Source organism: Gopherus flavomarginatus, chromosome 6 (assembly GCF_025201925.1).
Source record: "Gopherus flavomarginatus isolate rGopFla2 chromosome 6, rGopFla2.mat.asm, whole genome shotgun sequence".
In the NCBI taxonomy this organism is placed as follows: domain Eukaryota; kingdom Metazoa; phylum Chordata; order Testudines; family Testudinidae; genus Gopherus; species Gopherus flavomarginatus.
The window spans coordinates 77,202,891-77,223,016 of NC_066622.1; the positions used below are offsets into that span (position 1 = coordinate 77,202,891).

Genomic DNA, 20,126 nt, shown 5'->3' on the forward strand with positions numbered 1-20,126 from the left:
CTGTTTAAAAACAGAATACACAAAAAATGACCACCCCCAAAAATCAGCCACTATTACTTCCAATCCTACTGATGTCATGTGTTTTTAGAAAACTTGCACATAAAGAAGCAGATTAGGAGAAAAAGATTAATATAAATCTCTTGGGGGCAAAGGACTTGCCTTATTGCCTACTGTGGAAATTAGACCAGATGGCTATTAATACTTAGTCCTCAAATTGTACTTTTCATCCACAGATCTCAGTGCTTACTACAAAGACAGTGAAGCATCACTGTTTACATTCCACTGATAGGGAAACAGAGACACATAGAGGTGAAGTGACTTGTCTTAGGTCACACAGCAGGTCAGAGAGTAGAGTTAGTTAGCTTCCAGACCAGTGCCTTATCCTCATTACCCTCTGCATTTCTCTTGGACTCTCATAATCTCAGTTTTATTGTTCAGATTTGACTACCATGAACATTTTTTTTCTTCTCAATAGTGAGTTGTGATTGCTATGAAATCTTCATTTTCATGACTTCAGGCCCCTGCTGTTTTATACTCACATGTGTTGTCCAAATTACAAAAAAATCCAGTCTAGATAAATACCATCTATCTAGTGGAACAAAATAACCAGATTTATCCTTCTAGTAATTATATACTCCTAGACAAGTATTACTGTGCTTTGCCTACTGTATGCATGTATTTACCTGATTGATCAGAATTGCCCCTAAATGTGATATTTGTTTACTAATCTAAGGGGAAGTGGAGCATATACTTAAATGTTTAAAAATTGGAAACAACGAAGGACATTTTATGATCACTTCCAAGGGGGTATGATTATGAGTAATCAGAAGCAAAGGAGAATATCGGGGGGAGGGGAGGGAGGAGGAAAATCCTGAATGATAGGATTATAGTGATAGTATTAGTACATATGATAAATTATGACTCAGTTGGTATCACTGAGAATTGGTGGGATAATTAGAGGGTTAGAGGGTACAGCTTGTTCAGGAAGGACAGTAAGGGAAGAGGTTGCATTATACATCACAAATACATTCACTTGTTCTGATGGCCAGAAGGAGGCGAGAGGCAAACCCAAGAATGTGTGTGAGGAAAACAAGCAAGACATCATGATAAGGGCCTATGATAGATCACCAGCATAGGAGGTGGATGAAGCATTACTAGAACAAACAACAGAAATTTCCAACACACGAGACTGGGTAGTAATGGGGAACTTCTGATGGAAAAGTAAGATGCCAAAACACAAAATGGCCAGTAAGTTCTTGGAATGTGCTGGGGACAACTTCTTGCTTCAGAAGTAACCAAGTGGGCAGCCACTTTAGACTTGATTCTGACTAGGAAGAAACTGGTTGCAAATCTGAAAGTTGAAGACAATTTGGGTGAAAGTGACCATAAAATGAATTTAAGGACAGGAAGGCATTAGAGCAGCAGAATAAGGACAACAGCCTTCAGACTAACTGCTAGCTAAGGTCCCATGGGAAGAAAATGTAAGAGAAAAAGGAGCTGAGGAGAGCTGGCAGTTTCTTATTAAAGCCAAATGCTCCAGGTATGAAGGAAGAAACCAACATGTCTCCATCAGGATCCCTATAAAAGTGTCAATATGGACAATTTGCTAAGGCTGGTTACAAAAGAATAGCACAAGCATTTAGGGACAAAATCAGAAAGTCTAAAGCACAAAATGAATTACACCTATCAAGGGACATAAAAAGCAATACATTAGGAGAAAGACCAAGAAAAGTGTAGGTCCACTACTTAAGGAGCGCTCATAACTAAAGACTGAGGTGTTTAATGCTTACTTTGCTTCAGTCATTACTATAAAGGGTAATGGGGACCTTAACAACAAGGAGGAAGACTCACAAATGGGGAAAGAACAGGTTAAAGAACATTTAGATGTATTCGGATTGGGAGGGCCTGGTGAAATTCACCCTAGAGTACTTAAAAAACTAGCTGAGGTAATCTCCGAACCATTAGCAACTCTTTGAAAGACGTGAGGTCCTAGAGGACTGGAGAAGGGCAAATATGCACCTAGCTTTTAAAAAAGGGACTGGGGAAATTATAGACCAGTCAGCTTAACGCTGATACCTGGAAAGATATTGGAGCGACTTTTTAAACAATCAGTTTGTAAGCACCTAGAGGATAATAGGATTATAAGGCATAGCCAACATGACTTTGTCAAGAACAAAATATGCCAAACCAACCAATTTTCCATCTTTGAGAGGGTTACTGGCCTAATGAATGCGGGGAAGCAGTAGGCATAATAGCTCTTGATTTTATTAAGGCCTTTGCCATGGTCCAACATGACACACACTTAAGCAAACTAGCAAATGCAGGCTAGATGTAATTTCTATAAGATGGGTGAAGAACTGGCTCAAAGACCAAAGAGTAGCTATCAAGGGTTTACTGACAAATTGGGAGGTGGGGAAGTTGTATTGATGGGGGTCCTGCTGGGGTCTGTCCTGGATGTGGTACTAGTCAATATTTTCATTAATTATGTGAATAATAACGTGGTCATTATACTTATAAAGTTCACAGATGACACCAAGCTGGAAGGAGTTGCAAGCAATTTGGAGGACAGGATGAGAAGTAAAAAATGACCTTGACAAATTGGTCTGAAATCAACAAGATGATGTTCAGTAAAAGACAAGTCTTAAACTTAGGAAGGAAAAATCAAATGCACATCTACAAAATGGGGAATAACTGGCTAGTGATACTACTGCTGAAAAGGACGTGGGGATTCTCGTGGATCACAAATTTTCTATGATCCAACAATGTGATGCAGCTGCTGAAAAGAGTAATATAGTTCTAGGAGAGTCACATGTGAGACATGGGAGGTGTTAGTTCTACTCTACTTGGCACTGGTGAAGCCTCAGCTACAGCACTGTGTCCAGTTCTAGGCACCACACTTTAAGAAAGGGGAGAGGCAAATTGAAGAGCGTCGAGAGGATAGCTACAAGAATGATACCAGGTCTAGAAAGCTGGACTTTTGAGGAAAGGATTTAAAAAAACCTGGGAATATTTAATTCTGAGAAAAGATGACTGGGGAGGCGAGGGAGGAACTGATGACATTAGGCTGAGAACACAACATTCATTTCACTAAATAACTAAACCGTGAAGCAATGGCAAAAGAATATATTAAGTATTGCACCTGTCACAAAATCATTAAATGTGTCAAAGTAAGAAATAATAGGCCTTATTCCGATCCCAGGAGCAAGCCCATGGGACTCAATGGATTTACAGTGGTGTAAAATTGATCCAATTCAGAGGGGAATTAGGCCCCCTGTCAATGGAACAGAATGCTGTCACAGGAGAATGGTCTCCCACTGCTAGACAAATGTCAAGGCAAAGCTAAGACATTTATCTTATCTTGGAACAATAGTTTACTTTGGGTTTCACACCATGACTGATGTGGTTGTTATCATTTAATCTGATAGATGAGTGCAGTTTTTTTTATGCTGCTGTCGTTGAATAAAAATATTTTAATTTTGAGAATGGGCTCCTCCTGTCCTGCCACCAAGCAGAAAACATCCTAGGTGAACAGGAGTCTAGCATGCCTTCTGGATGGTTAGAGATTGTTAACACTGCCTAAGCTTGCATCCTCTCAACTCCCATGAGTCGCAGGCCCTCCTTCAAACCTTTCCACTATGGAGCACGCGTCACCTCATAGAATCAGAAGCTAAAGGGTTAAAAAAAAATCTGGCCTGGCTGATCTCCACTTCCTTTGAAATAATAATACACTAAAAAGTAATGTGAGTGTGATTTGCTCACTCTGAGCATAGATACAAGACCTGGATATGCCAGTACTTGTATGGGAACAATGTGTTGAATGTTGTTGGAACAGTGCTGTAGCATTCAAAAGTAACAGGCTACTTTTCAGTAAGAAATGCAAATTCCTTTTGTTAATCATCACTGAAAAACACTTTTCTGCTGCTATTACTAACAGTACCCTGCATTGGGTGTCGTGATAACATTATTATAGCAGTCTGAGAACATGCACTGGACACAGTGCTGAGTAATGAGAAAAGGAAATGCATCATAGATGCTACACCATGTATAATTGACAAGCAAATGGATATCTGAGCTAGCAGTGCCATCTAGCCCATGCAACTGAATTCTGTTGCAGCTGGTTTTGAGTGTAAGTGTTCTGGGACTGCTTTCCAGTTTGTAAAAGCATAATTACCAAAGCTTATGTTTTGCAGTTAATGCTGTCAAGCCTTTTAAACTAATTGGGCTTTTACAGAAAATTTAACTGAAAATTAACACATCTTTTAATAACATTGCTTTAACTTTAATGACATTTTGCCTTTCGTTTATAACTACTCTAAAATTGTCATTTTCCATGTCATAGCTGCCATTTTTTTATGTTTGCTACTTTGGTGATTTTTTTTTAAAGGAAAAAAATATAATAGTTATTTCGCTTCCATTTCAGGCAGATATTTTAACTTGCTTGTTTTTCCTTAAATGATGCATTCTGTCAAATGAATAGCATTTGTTTCAAGTGAATGCATATCCATATATGGGGAATTACAGAGCTAAACTCATTAACCAAATCCTGAACAGGCCCTTGGGAGAGGTCCAAAGCAAAGGTGAAAGAACAATGTTTTATATTATACTACATTTTAAAAATACCACCCAGACTATTAAGGGATATTGTGAGTCTAAGGGGATGTTTTACTACCTGCTAATCCTTCTGAATGGCAGGATACAAAAATAGAAAAGTCTTACGTTTCAAAATGTCCATCTCATAAGTTAAAACAATTTCCTTTTCTGAATAAATGAGATTGTAAAGGACCTCGGGGGTTCTACTGCAAAGTTGCCTCTAACTCTTCACCCCTCCCTGCCCCCATGTGATCTTTCTGTTTGTATAAGGAAAAAAGGACTGATGTTAATAGAATACATTTTTTTAAAAAAATTAAGGTTCTAACAGAGAGCCAATAGATGCCAGGAAATTCAAAGTTAAGTCTCATGATCTGGCTCTGAATAGGCGCTTTTGTACTGATGAAGCTACACCAATGCCGCTACCAGCGGTATGTATAGAAATGATGCTAAAGCACTGGAAGCTCTGTATGGGAGTATTTTTTGTAGCCTTATTAGCAAAATGAATGCCAACCAGAATCAAGATGTCTGGGAATCACTTCACAGCGATAAAAGATGCTTGTTAGGGCAAGCGGCATTTTTGCATCCTGCACTTTCTTTTGCCTTCTAGAACTACAGACAATGGCCAAGACTTTCAAAAGTCACTAGTGATTTTGGGTGCTCAGTTTGGCTCATCTCAGAGGGGGCCTGATTTCCAGATTCCTTTAAGATATCTTAAGTCTCGTGATTTTTGAAAATCTTAGCATATATACCTCATCCACAAGTGTAAAGCTTTGTTAAATGCACTGTGTCTGAGAGGTTATTTGCAACCTTGGCTTTCTAACCAACTTACACTGCTCTTCTTGTAGTGGGGCTGCCCCTGTTAATCAAAGCATGTTCTCACAATATGCTTATTTACAGCAAAATGTATGTATATAGCTTTCCATTCATTTGTATTTGTTTGTAGATGTTTAAGGCAAATCAAATACTTAGAACAAAATATAATGAAAAACTCTAGCAGAGGCTGATGTCTATTCCAGAGACATAGTAAAGGTTCGGCAGCCTTGTTTAAGAATAGCTATTATCATACTCAAAATCCGTATCAGGTGAAATGCCCAGGAGTTTGGGATGGGACCCTTTGGCGGGACAGTCACCCTGCTCTGGTGTGGAAGATGTTAAAAACAGCCGTAGGAAAGGGCTGCCCCGGGAGCCAATCAGGGCCGGGTTGGGAATATAAGAAGGCCTAAGGGAGGTGCTGGGTCAGAGTCTCTCTCTCTCTAGGTGTGGACAGAGATGGACCTAGCTGCCTAGAGGAGCAAAGGTTACCTTGGACAGAGCAGTGCTGGCGAAAAGGCAGGCTGAGCTGAGGCCTGACAAGAATGCCTAGGGAGGTACTGGGGCTGCAGGGAAAGGCAGCAGGTCCAGCCCCCTTGCTAATGATGAGTGTTCATTAGAGATTACAGTCTGGCCCCAATGAAACGGGGCTAGGTGATGACTGGCAGAAGCCACTGAGACAAGGTGGGTATAGAGCAGGGTTCGGCAACCTTTCAGAAGTGGTGTGCCAAGTCTTCATTTATTCACTCTAATTTAAGGTTTCGCGTGCCGGTAATGCATTTTAACATTTTTAGAAGGTCTCTTTCTATAAGTCTATAATATACAACTAAACTATTGTTGCGTGTAAAATAAATAAGGATTTTAAAATGTTTAAGAAGCTTCATTTAAAATTAAATTAAAATGCAGAGCCCCGCAGACTGGTGGCCAGGAACCAGGCAGTGTGAGTGCCACTGAAAATCAGCTCACGTGCCGCCTTCGGCATGCGTGCCATAGGTTGCCTACCCCGGTATAGAGGGTTGGGGTTCGCCTGGGAGGGAGACCTGGAGTGTGCGGGTACTGCTGGGGAAGAATCCCAAGGTAAAGGGGCACTCAGGTTCTGGGAGGGACATGGTGAAGCAGGGGACCTGAGGCAGGTGGCCAGCAGAGGGTGCTCAAAGGCTGGTAAAGAGCTAATTCCCAGGACAACCAGTAGGAGGCGCCGCACTGGTGAGTCGCACCTTGCTACAGACCCATTTCTCTGTTTAGCATAAGTCTTAAGTAAAAAGTACTTCCTTATTATCGATAACCAAACCATTCTTGTCTGCCCACCCCATGTTTGCTGAAGATGCTAAGAAACCTGCGCAGGCAGGATTAGCGTATGGAGGAGCTATATATTTTGTAGCTATAAATGAAGTCATCTTGTGCATAATTCCATTGTTGCTACAGATGAGAAAGAAATGCAGATGGATGGGCCTTTTTGCTCTCTTATTTAATCCCTGTTTTACACTGGCATTAATTCCATTTACATCATATGCCAGACTTCCACTGGGTAAGTGAGGAGAATGTGAGCCGTTCACATACACGTGTTGCACCCACTGCAGTGGGTTTGCGTTACTAAGAATTTAATTATATTCTGCAGAGATCAAGGAGTAAAATTTAATTCTAAAAAGCAACTAAAAAAAGGGGCATTACTTCCCCCTTTCACAATGAAAAACTTCACAGCAAAGGGCACAGTGGGAGAAAACAGCGTGGACCTCCTGTAACCTCCTTTACTATTCCTCTGCTAATCCCAGCCTCTCTCCTGCTAATATAGTTTTTGCCCAACCATGCTACACAACAAACAGCAATTACAGACCTACTAACTTTATGGGCTTTCCCCATAGATTTAGTTGCAGTCAATTTAGTAGTCAACTTAGTAATTGAATCAATATAGTTGATGTAATTCTGAAGACCCTACTCAAGTCTCAAAGTGAGTTGGCACGTGATAAAGGACTTCCCTTGTACAGAATTGCTGGTGTAGTGAAAGTATGACTCATGCTGGTCCCCACAATCCTGTAGAATATTTTGGATCAATGCTTGAATTCAGGCAGTACAAGTAGAGGTCGGGTCACAAAAAGCAAACTGCCAGACAAAGTGGATACTGCCGAGCCAGAGGATCAGGTGGTGTGGGAAATGACAGGATGCTGTTTTTTTGGGTAGAGAAAAAAAATGTGGAGCATCTCTTCTTCCCATCACCCCAATAGAGGCATAGGAAAAAAGGAAAGATGGACACCTCACCCATCTGACAGTTAGGCAGAGGAGGGAGAGTTCCTTTTCGACCCTATAGCTTGAAAAGTGGAAAGCCTTCCAGGAGTGGAGGAGAGAGTGACCTTGCCCACAGTGGGAAGTGGAGACAGCATTGGTATGGCAAATAATTCTAATAGAAGAAATACTAATCTAGGAAAAGAAACAGGGATTCACTCTAAATCAGAATTCTCTATTTCTGGCATCACAATCATTTCCCTGACTTCAGATGGTGGTTACCCAGCATATTGTTTTACCACTTAAGAATGAATGAAGTTTGACAAAGAATCTTTGCAGAAGAAAGAAGACAGAGTTCGTGAACAGATATGTCATTGGTAGCTAGATATTTAGAAGGGAAAATAGTCACATTTACTTTGTGAAGAATAAACTGACTGTGCTCAAAGGAAATGTTTCTAAATTGTAATAGTCCATTGTGAGTTATCTAAGCATAAACACAATTATTCTCTTATAATTTATCTTTCTAGTGTTTTCACAATAAAGCAATGGCATCGTGTCTGCAACATTGCTATCTGTTACTCTGGGAATGCCTGTAATAAATAGAAGGATTAGCCTTTCAATAAGTGAAGCAACAAACAGCAGGGGTTGAATTATGAGACAGTCTTTGGATGTGGATGCTTAGGCACCTGATTAAATGGCAATTTTGGGAAGGGAGCTACAGAAGAAAAGAAATTAGTGAAACCTAAATGGACCTGATGTTTAAATGTTGTCTGAAAATGAGAGCTTTCTAGACAATGGAAGCCAAAAGTCAATCGTATTTTCATTCTAGCGTCTGATTAACTGCTTTTAATTATGATAGAACTCATCAGTGTCCTCCTAATACTAAAATTCAGTTTCATTCAGGAATCTTCTTAGTCTGGTAAGGTGAACAGCTTTCAAAATGCCAGTTTGCGACCTTCATATTTAAAAGATCCAATGTATTACATGGAAACGCTAAACCTTTTACCCATAAAATTTTTTATTAGTGATGGTTTATCTGGACTTTCTAAATGTGTCAAGTCTGCAAAATTTGGCTGATGACTCACAAGAACAAGGTATCTCATAAGATTACCGTTACTTCCTTATTGGAATAAAATACCATGAGGATAGATTACATCTGTCTCAAGCTGTGGCTGGAATGGACAGAAGTGTAGTAGAAAGTTTTAAAAAAAAGATTAACTGAACTTTTTTGAACCATCAAAAGTTTGGTTTCACTTTTAGGTGAAGGATAGAGTTGGCTTTTGTTAAAAATAAAATATTGGTTTGCCTGCCTATCTCTAGTATTGGGGCTTAAGCCAACTGATCTCCAGTGTCATGAAACTAAATTCAATGGGATAGTCTGAAAGTTTACGTTCAGCTTTACAAAAGACTCTCAACCAGCCCCTAAGTTTGCAGCTACAGCTTTCGGCATGCAGTCATTTTTACTCACAAAAAAGATTTTATGTGCACACAGGTAAATATCAGTTTATGTGCACAAGCTGCCTTTCACATGGACAGACTGTCTTTATCACATGTAAATCAGGAGGCTGTAAGTGAGTTTGATCTGTTTAAATTTATTTTTAAATCAAGGCTAGAAACTAACTTTTTTTTTAACAGACCCCTGATCAGGATCATGAAAGGCACTATTAAAAAACATAATTTACAAAGTATTCATATTATAACAGCTGATACTGCAACAAAAGAGTCTTCTGAAACAGCTGAAGTTAGGATAATCAGGAGTAAACAAGGTCTCCAAAGTGGTACTCATTTGAACACTTTAAAATCAGAGGTATAATATAACATGCCTGCTTAATGGAGCTTATCATAAACAACATTTCATATTCTCCTCCATTAATTACATCTTTCTTGCATCTTAGTCATCTACCCCGAGAGGTCTATTTCCATTGAAAAGTATCAATCTGTAAATTGCTAGTGTTAGTTTCCCAGTGTTTCTATAAAACTCCCTAGACTGCTTGCTTTCCATTTGGTCCGTTTGCAGAAAGTTGCTCCAACATTAATCTGCTAGCACATAAAGAGTACAAAGTTTTTAAATGGAAGTCCTTTAATCGAGTGCCTAAACCAGTTAAAAATGGACCCACTCTAGGTTATAGTAGAGACTGTATATATTGAGGGAGTATTCTCTGCCTGTTTTCAAAATAAAACAAAAGACGACTATTTATTTGCTATGGATGGCCAAAAACTGGCTTCGGCAAAATAGCTACTTATTTGAACTCCACTGTAACTCAAACTAAACCTTTTATAAACCTGTTTCAAGGTTTGAAATTGGTTAAAAACAAAACACCCATGTCAATTTCTTATATTTTTGCATTCTTGGTCCCAGATACAAGCAGAAATATTGGAATAACCTGACAGCACGCTGTTGTGCAAATTCAGACCCAGAACTGTGATGTATCCACTCTTTCAAGAAATCCCATTCCCACTGATTTCCAGTCCACTTTTGCAGACCCAAGAGGGTCAGCCGGTTTAATTAAGCTTTCCAGAAGCATCCAAGTTTCCGTCCTCCAGTTTGATCTAAACATCCAAACCTTTTGTTTGTTACCTGTCACTATGAACTATCACTTTATGGATAAAGGAGTACAAAAAATAATTAGAAGCTGTAAAATGTATAAAACACTGAACTGCCAAGGTAATTATGTTATGCAAGAAGACAATTTCCATATTTTAGAGATAATGCCCTATATTTCCAAGGGTGACTAGTGATTTTGAGTGCTTCCATTTTCGGAAGGCCAGTTTGAGACACCCCGCTGCAAGCCACCAGACTTTCAAGTCTTTCTGAAAATAGTGTCCATCCAAAACCATCAGTTGCTTTTGAAGACTTAGGCCACTATTCATATCCTATGGTCTGAGAGATTTGTTGCTACAGAGGCTCCGATCCAGATCCTCAAAGGCATTTCCACGCATAACTCCAACGGACAACAGGAGTTATGCTCTTAAATACCTTTGAGGGGAACTGGGGCTCAGTCTACATCCAAAGTAATGATGAAGGTCTAAGGGAAGGTATTTTGTTCTTCAGGCTGCATGGTGGCAATGGAGCTGCTACACAACATCAGCCTCCCATGGTCTGTATGATGGGGAAGGGGGAGAGAGTTCTGATTTGCTTACAGCGCTCATGAGGGAGTCCAGTACACTGACGGCGAATGCGGTTCCACATGCAAATGGCTGTGTAAGATACAATTCTGTGTCTGGGTCATCATCGTCATCTTGGTCCAAAAACTGAACGTTTGAATCATTTACTGAAAATAATAATACAAAAATATCATAATATGCTTCTTGGCCCACAGCATGTGACCTTACATACTACACAATCAGAAAGAAAAAGCAACGGCATGTGTCTGGAAACACAGACTCGTGTCTTTGACATCACTTAAAATGAAATCAAAGTGGATGTGAAAATATGCACTTAAAAATCTGTTGATCCTTATTTTGCTTGTATGACAGGGGAATATCCCTGTGCCATAAAAACGACCTTCTTGGCACCACCTGCTCATTTACCATGGTGCTGACATACATTTTCCCTCCGTACAGGCAAGATACAATGGGTAGGGCTGCGCAGATATGCAGTGAACCGTTAATGTCAGGTCCACTTTGTGACATAACCCTTGTCCACGAAAACACTGATTCAACCCAAAGGCATCTGCTAGTGTGATTCTTTTCTGATGGAACTGTGTTAATGCAATTGCAGCTCCAAAGAGGGAAGCTCTCCATTCAGCTTGCATCAAGCTTGTCATACAAAAGCAATACACTGCAATTCTACTACTATCCTACAGTATGGTTTCAAATGGTTTCAGCCATAGCCTCACCGCCCTAGCCACAAATTCTATTCCATGCAGTGTGACGAAGTTGGTTGCTTTGCAGAAAAGACCAAACAAGGTAACATTTGATATTTAGATTCTCATTGAGTTGCCAGAGTTCATCTCCCCACCCCTGCCTCATGCCACACAGCTTGATAGAAATCTTATCAAGCAAATGATATTTGATGAAGTCATTTCTTTTCCATATTAGGACTTCTCAGTCATAAAAGTGCAGACTGATCATTTGTGTCACCAACAATGCTTTTGAAATTATTAAAAATTAAATGACAACTTAATTTCAGTTCCCATCCAGGTCTGAGAAATTATCAGTTCTGCAGCATCTGATAATGTGGATCTTGAATACTTTTCTTTTCTTTTCACAGGAAATTCCCTGTGTTTATTTTTTAGTAGACAAGGATGCTCCTAAGAAGCCAAATCCTAGTGCCATGACTTCAATTGGATCAATCTTGAAATATGCCTGCCATTCTGAACTATCATCTTGAGACAGTTACTTTTATTTGATCAGACTACCCGTTATTCAACAGCTATCTTCCACTAGTAAAGTATTGCACTGTTCATGCAAGGGCCTCAAAAAGCTCTACAAGTATGAACAACGCCTATAATATTACAGTCCTGTGAAGAAGATAAGCATTATTATCCCCATTTTACAGATGGGTAAAATAAGGCACCAATTGGCTGTGACATAACCAAGGTCAAACTGAGTCAGTAGCAGAGTTGGGAATAGAACATACAATTCCTGATTCCTCATCCCAGCCATAACCACTAAAAAGCAACATCTCTCAGAGCTATATACAGTCACTGCTTACATTATATGATGTAGATGAATTTCATTCTGGTAAATAGCTCCATCTACACTATATCTTGCCCAGTGGCTGTCAATTTATTCTTGGGCTCCTAAGCAAAATATCATTGAAAGCCTGTTGTACTTCAAAATACACTTTTTGAAAAGACTGTGCCTTTGTTTAATTTGCTAGCTGAGGAGAGGAACTATAAACAGCAGTACTCTTTTTCCACTTCTGTCTGGCAGACTCGTAAGACTAATACCTGACTTTGACACAGACTTTCTATCAGTACGTAGTGTCAGTTTCCAACTTACACCAAATCTTCTGTGAATTCTGCAAGTGCAGTTTAAGCCTCAATATATCTTTATCTTCCTGATGCAAGTTAGCCTGCTATGATTTTTATGAAAGGTCTCCTGGCTAGATGGGGGTAGGTTTAAGAGCACAGCACTGCACCACAGGAAATGCTAATCAAACCCTGTTCTGAGCCCCTTGTGAAATCTCATTTTATTGAGAGAGTGCAGCATAGAAGCTTAGCTGCTTTAGCTTCAGAACCTGAGAAAAGGTCTACCCACAAAAAAAAAATAAAAATAAAACAAACAGCTTAAGGGAAGGTATGATACTGGGGTTTCTTTTTCAAAAATCTTTTATTTTTTTTACTTCCTGTGAGAGTTAAGGCATGTCAGTCAAATAGACAATAGACTGAAATAAAAAGAGAGAGGGGGGGCAGGGGGGGCCCAGGCCAAAGAAAATGAATTGGTGAGAAGATGCTATGGAAACAGCCAGCAGGTCAGAGTGTGATCAAAGGTTTACTGATGCTGCGTGAAAAAGAAATCATTAAGAAAGGCCAGAACAAGACAGTCAATTTCTACTAAAACCACAAATAAAACACATTCAAAGCAGTGCCATGAGGGTAGCCCCTCTGATACAGCCAGATAAATAAAGAAAAAGCTGATGATGGTGGGAACAACACCACCCGCAACAAAAAAGAAGATAGTGATGTGAAGGAAAAAGGCACTTCTTACCCAGTTCAGTTATCATTAGTATGTGGGTTCCACTGTTTTTTTCCTGACTGATTGAAACCAAAGGCAGAAGTTTGCCAGGCTTAGCTAATAAGTAAAGTATTTAGGGGGGGGAAAGAAAGTACAGAAAGAGAATAAAATAAGGGAGTAAGACAGGTAAGGCTCTAAAAAAAATAAAACTGAAAAATAAAAAGGACAAAGGACCACAAATCAAGTTTTTATTTGCCATGAAAGCTTCTGCACTTCACATCACAACAACTTGACAACATGAATATCCACAGCTAGAGTGGAAATCATACCCAGGTAACCAGCTGCCCCATTCTCAAGGGTAACAAGTGTCATGTCACTATGCAAAAGTCTTGGAGCATGAAGGGTTAACCAAGTAGCCTTTTAAATGCAGAAGGGAAGTCTGCTGGCATCTTATACAACTTTTATTTAAAAAAGAGATTGTCCCAAAGACCCCTGCCTGCTTGGTACAATACATTAAGAACAACCTCTACACACTAATGTAGTGTGTGTTCAAGAACACACAAGGTGAACACACATAGGGAAGATCTAACTTAGTTATTTATCCAAGTAGAAAGTTTCCCCTAATGTTTCCTCAGCAAGAGTAAATCAAAACAGTTAACTGAAGAGTAAACATGGTGTCTTTGGCTATGAAATAGGTAACTCTCCTGAGGCCTGTAAAAGGAGATGGAAAAATATATGGGAATGGACATGAAAGGAGTATTTTTGTTTTCCTTACCTAGCTCTGTTATAATAGGTATGTTGGCTCCTGTTGTGATTGAGGGTTGACGTAACAGACCATGGACTGGACTGTTGTCTGGAGATGACCTATCCATTCCTGGTGGTGTAAACCCTAAGGAAGGAATGTCAGACAGTTACAGGATGAACTTCAAGTTGCAAAGCAAACAGAAAAGAACGTAACAAGTCATTTCAGACTGATGCAAATAATGACGACAGATGTTAACATTGCATGTATCTCCTGTGGTAGATTATTGTTCAGAGAGCTACAGGTAGAAATCTGCTATAAACTATTTTACTTAACATTCAGCATTGCTGAAATACAGCCCCTCAAGCCTATCAATATTACAGGCAGTTTATGCTGTAAGAGCTGGCAACAATTAAAGCCAATGCACTTCTGCTAAACTTGTGAAACAGCAGTTTTTACATCAAAACATGCTAAAACTTTCAGTGCAAAATGTGATCCTTGTCAAAAAAACTGCAAACAAAATCCAAAGGGTTTTTTTCTTGCTATCAGTATTTCAAAAAATACTAGTAATAAGCATCCTTACTTAAGCCTCACACTGCATTCTAAGGCTTGTTAAATCACCATGTTTGTTTGCAGCTTTCAGGAGCTGATGGGTCTGATTCAGAAGATTTAGGGTGGAGCTGCAAAGACCACTGAAGGATTTAGTTAGTTACTTTTAAGAAGTTTCCAAAAGCATTATGAAGCCCATAGAATTATTAAATTCCATGCTGATCTTGCAGAATCCTCATGGCTTCCATTCAGGGCTACAGTGAGTCAGAAAGAGCAGGAAGCATTAGCATGGAAGGAATGGGGAGCGAGACTGACATATGGCAGGTGGATGGGAGAGAGGGGAAGGACATCTGGAGATAAATAGGAGAGAGGTGCACACACTTGGGGAGAGGATGGCATAGAGAGAAAGTGTGGAAGAACCACATGGGAGGTGAAGTGATGGTCTGGGGTGGAGCAAGGGCCTCCTTATGCAGCTTGCATGCTCCACCTGAGTCCCTGCAAGCTCTGCAAGAACACCTGTCACTGAACAGGTTGTAAACATAAAAAAGTAATACCCAGGAACATTATTTTGCTAAGCTGGAGTTACAACGTAAATGTTGAATCTGTCAATGAGTTACGTAAACCATCACAAAAAGTTGGTCTGGAAATTCATTGATATGATATATACTTAAGGCTCCCTGCTTCAAAAAAAAGTAGGAAAAATAGAAACGTGCACTTAATGTCACCATTGTTGCAGTGCAAGAGTTAGGCTCAATAACTCCATTTCCTCCTTGCTATGGCAGTATTTTTAAAGCAGTTATTTGTCTAGCCATGAGGCCAAACTAATTTTGCATTATAAATTGCTGAACAGTCATTAGACTTTGGGCAAATTCTGCCCAGACTAACTTTATGTTTGAGATCCACAGACAGATTTTTGACCTTTTGTCATTACTTGCCTGGACTAGAGTTGAATCATCTAGATGTCACCAAGCCCCACCACCCCCTCAAAAAATCACTCAAAGTCAAATTTATTCCTGGTGTAACTCCATTGCCTTCTCACAGCATGCAAATTGGTTCACTCAGCTAAAGTCATTCATACATTCATCTGCTACTGAATCAGTTGATACTGTATTTCTGGCTGCCCCGTACTCAATTTTGGCAGTATAAAAGTCATGAGCTATCAGAGAACCCTTTCATAAATGTATAGCACTTACTTCAAAATGCGATGTCAGTCCCTTACCTGGATGTTTGCACCTTTCTTGAAAGTAATAATCACCACTATCTAACTAGATTTAAATATTTTAAAATATTAACTGCACTAATTTTGGCCCCTCAGTTGTCCTAACACTAGTTTGGCACATGGAGCAGGTCTCCAGTTCAGCTCTGTGCTCCTTAGTTAGCAGAGCTTGGGAGAGCTGTAGGAATTATTGCACTTGCCCTTCTGGGAAGGGAGATAGAACTCTGTTTTGTTCTGAAGCTACTCTGGCCTTTTGTCTAAGATCAAGTGTGATGTCAATTTAACACACACTCTGATGCACCAAATATTGCTAAGAGACCATTCTAGCCCTGCAGGGAGATGGATTTGCTATTGTAGGCCTTCTCCCCTTCTAACTCTTGTGAGCCTCCAGGAGACTCCAGCATGAACTGTGCCCTGCCATTAGGAAGAAAGCTGCCAGCAACACAAGGCCTGTGAGGATGGGCTTTGTAAAAGCAGGGGTAAAAGTGAGATGGTCGTTTGCCGTGGCAGCACTTTAATGTTCCTCCCCCCCCATATTGGTGGGGGGGCGTGCAGCAACGTTAAAGTGCTGCCGCGACAAAGGGCCCTGCAGCGCTTTAATGTCCCTGCTCCATTGCCCTCCCCCCGCAGCCTCCGACAGGCCGGGAGGTGAGGGACAAAGGGAGCAGTTGCCCTGGGGCCGGCGATTTAAAAGGGCCCAGGGCTCCGGATGCTGCTGCCACTAGCGTGAGCCCCAAGCAGCACAGGCCAGGCAGCCTGAAAGGGCTGGTTGGGGGATGCTGACCCCCAGCCCACCCCCTTCCGTCCGAGTCTCCGCTCTCAGGTCCATACCGGTAAGTGGCCTAACTTACTTTCACCCCTGTGTAAAAGGGAGAGAAAACTGAATGGTGATGGTGAGGGGCGGTGAAGTCGTCTCAATGCCTTCTACAGATTTGAAAGGCACAAATTCCCACGGGGGAATTTAAGCACAGCAATACAATTCCAGTCATAAATGGTGATTCGGATAATACTATAAAAATAGATTTCTTCAAGGCAGGTGGAAGTGCTGAGTATGAGAGAGTGTTTAGCTTTACTCAATGTACTCCTTATTCATTGTATTTAAATCAGTTCTACTATGCCACCATGGAAAAAAGCAGACTGCATGCCCAGTTAATTTCTGTATGATAGTCTCTATCATGGCCAAATCCCATGTATGAGTAACAGCCATTCAAGAACTTTTATTGACATGATACCTCACCCACTCCCTGCTGCATCACAGATCTGTGCCGTGCTCTGATTCACACTGGCCTACCCAGAATTTTCCAAGGAGCCCTCTCAAGACTCAAAAGAGCTGGCAGACTAATTATGGATTGAGAATCCTGGCTCAGGACTTCGCAAGGGGCAGGAGTGGTATTTCTGGAGACGTGGACGCTGGGATTGGGCTGCTATCTGTTGACTCCTCTGTTTGTGTGTTGTATACTTTCGTGTTCTGCAGTAGGGGGCATGATGCGAGACATCAGCTCAAGTGGCACCAGACAATGAGCGAGCTCTGTACATGCACTGAGGTGGCTGGGGCCACTGGAGAATTACAGCTCAGCATGACTGGCAGCAAGCATTCCAACCTCACATTGATTTGAGGGTAGAAAAGGCTAATCTTCTCCGCACAAGCCCTTGAGGCATTGGTGGTGGGCAGTGTTAGCATGAGACACCACTGTTCAGACCATCCTCAAAGGCATCTCTTCTCTCCTTTCCCTAGAGGCTTTTCTTCTCAGTCCAACACTGTGTCCACTACACATTTTTCAATGAATCAGGCCCTTCAGATTGTAGAACTAGTTGGTAGCTTCCTGCCAACTCAGAAGAAAATGTGAAGACTCAGTGTAATATGCCTGTAAATGCATGACTCCCTCCACTCTCCCTAGAAAGCTATTTGTAGCCACCTCTCTCTAACCTCTCAAATATTTGTCTTCCTGGGATGGTGTTAGAAGATTGAAATAAAGGTGGCATTTCTGTTAGGCACAGACTGTCAGGAGCTCTGTAATTGCACATTGCACACACAGTACATTCTGTATGAAATGCAGGAAGCATGTTAAAGGGATTTTGTTTTCTCCATGAATGAAAAATAATCCTGAGCCTTAATATTTTTTTCCTTGATGGTTTTGGAAGATGTGAGAAATATCCACAACTTTATTTCCCTGACAGTGCTTAATTTGAATTGGCTGTTTACACAACTAAGAAATCTGGAATATTTTCAGCAAAAGAAAAATCAGAAAATGTAGGGATTTGGGGTCTGTATCTGTCTATCCACCACCAACAAAGTCTTTATTCCAACCTTCAGGACATGTCCTGTTTGCAGCCTGCCTCCCACCCAACATAAATTTTAGATGCGGTTTATTTTTTTCCACCAAAATAAAGTGAAGAAAAACTAAACTGTTTTATCAGAACTTTCATTTAAAGGCATGGAAAACTACAAGTGACAGCTGTGCAGATTCAGTGAATGTGACGTTTTTGAATTTCTTCAATTTGACAAGTAAACACCTTAAATCAGTAATGCTATATGCATAATACATGGCCTGTATTTTGACATCCATCATCAAATGCTGACTTGAGAAAATACAGGTTGTACGTCAAGGAATAGCACCCATAAAGCAGGGAGAAATTCAGGTCACAGGGTATTAGGAAAACTATTTTATTACAGAACCAGAAACAAGCTAAGGCACCAGATTTAAGATCCATTTTCGGCTGTGAAAAGATTCAATTTCTTTGCACAGAGCCTTCATTTAGAAATGACATGCTTTCCTCACAGCCCCTTTTCACTTTCCTTTTCTTATTGCATTTTCTCCTTTGGTTCTCCAAATCGTGTTCCATTTACATTCATAAACCCAGTGAACCAGGGCAGTGGTTATAGTGATCTTCCTAACTGCAGTGCCATACTTGTTCTACAAACACCACCAGGGGCCTGAGATATACTTGCAGGATAGGGTGAAATTCACATTGCCCATGAGTACATGAAATCTGTGAGAGACAAAGTAATGGCAGATGGAGAAGGATGAAATTCTCTTCCCCACAACTAGGAGGTAGGGTGCTATTGTGCAACTAGTTCATGGCAACTTCTGCACCTAACTATGAATGGCAGTAGCAGTCGTCATAGCCTGCCTAGCTTATGCAGGGTTTGGCGCCACTGATTCAACAGTTAGTTGATGACCCAGTGGCTGTATTCCAGCTACTCCTCAGTCTGCCCACAATCCATTACTACATATTCCTGGAGAGAGCTTCCAGTGACCAATTTACAGGAGGGTCCTTCCCCATGGGGCAATAAACATCCCCTTTCTGTTGGATTTATAGACCTGCTTGCAGAAGGTTTGCCAGAATTTGAATTCGGTAACTAATTTGGGCCTTGGATGTATACTGCAAGGTTTCCACTGACTCCACCGGGGTGAGCGCATGTCCAGGGGCACAATTTAGCCCTTTTAATTTATAACATGCTTTCCATTCAGAAGGATCACATAGTAAAATCAATTTGTAAGGCACTAACTCTCCAGTCAAGTAATCATTTAATCCAGTTCTAGGGTGGAATGCTGCAAGTGTTTAACAGCACACAGTAACACAACATGGTTTTTAAGATGCAACTGCAGGTAAGCAGGATTCAGTTTTCCAAACTGAAATGTAACTAGATTGCCAGAGCTAAATGCTATACTCTTGCTTGTTGTTAAAATGACAGGCATACCTATGATGCTGTATAAAAAATAATACTCTAGTGAAAGGTGCTTGGGATTGATGAGGTAATAGATTAACGACTGCAGAAACGTAATTTAAAAAAAACAAGTTATAATTATTGAGAACTCTGAGCAGTAAGATACAACAATCATATTTTGACTACAGATAATCAGCATGCAAGTGGTGAGCGGCTAAACAGTGGATGGACAAGATACCATGCAGGTTATGTGAGAAAAGAGAACGAGAGCCATTCACCAGAGACAAAGAGACAGAATTGTCTTACAATGGGACCTCACCGTTTGCTTCTGTTTGCTGACACTGCACAGTAAAATTCCACTGAATTCAATGGAATGATACACTTTACCTCTTATTCTCCAAAGTACAGCCATTTGGACATATCTGAAAAGTTCAGCAGCAGTCATGCAGCTAAAGAGCTGCTGACATTCATGGGAATCTGTTACAACCATTCAGTTTAGAAACAATTCTAGCTGCAGTGTACCCTGGGGCCTGAGACAGAGTTTTGGTTTGAGCACAGCACCAGGAAATCTTGAGTTCTAATCTAAACAGTTTTGATGTAGCTTCGTATTTAGACAGGGTTCAGCTATAAAACACAGATGAGGATCTGGGCTGGGATTTCAACGTCTCTGAACTCTGGAAGTCACTCACTCACTCAGGCCATCTCTA

At 40.6% G+C, this 20,126-nt stretch overlaps 1 protein-coding gene across 28 annotated transcripts in view; it reads right to left on the reverse strand.

Annotated features, from left to right (window-relative positions):
• The window catches only part of KCNMA1 (potassium calcium-activated channel subfamily M alpha 1), an 886,632-nt gene that overhangs the window by 22,216 nt on the left and 844,290 nt on the right, over positions 1–20,126 (reverse strand). For 16 of the 28 annotated variants that reach the window (XM_050960013.1, XM_050960012.1, XM_050959999.1 and 13 more), the window contains 2 exons: positions 14,018–14,131; positions 10,762–10,892 (listed from right to left, as the gene is read on the reverse strand). In XM_050960013.1, coding sequence (XP_050815970.1) covers positions 10,762–10,892; positions 14,018–14,131 — 245 coding nt within the window. Of the gene's footprint in view, positions 1–10,761; positions 10,893–13,275; positions 13,360–14,017; positions 14,132–20,126 lie in introns of all 28 variants that reach the window. The other 12 variants (XM_050960004.1, XM_050960003.1, XM_050959996.1 and 9 more) reach the window with 1 other exon arrangement.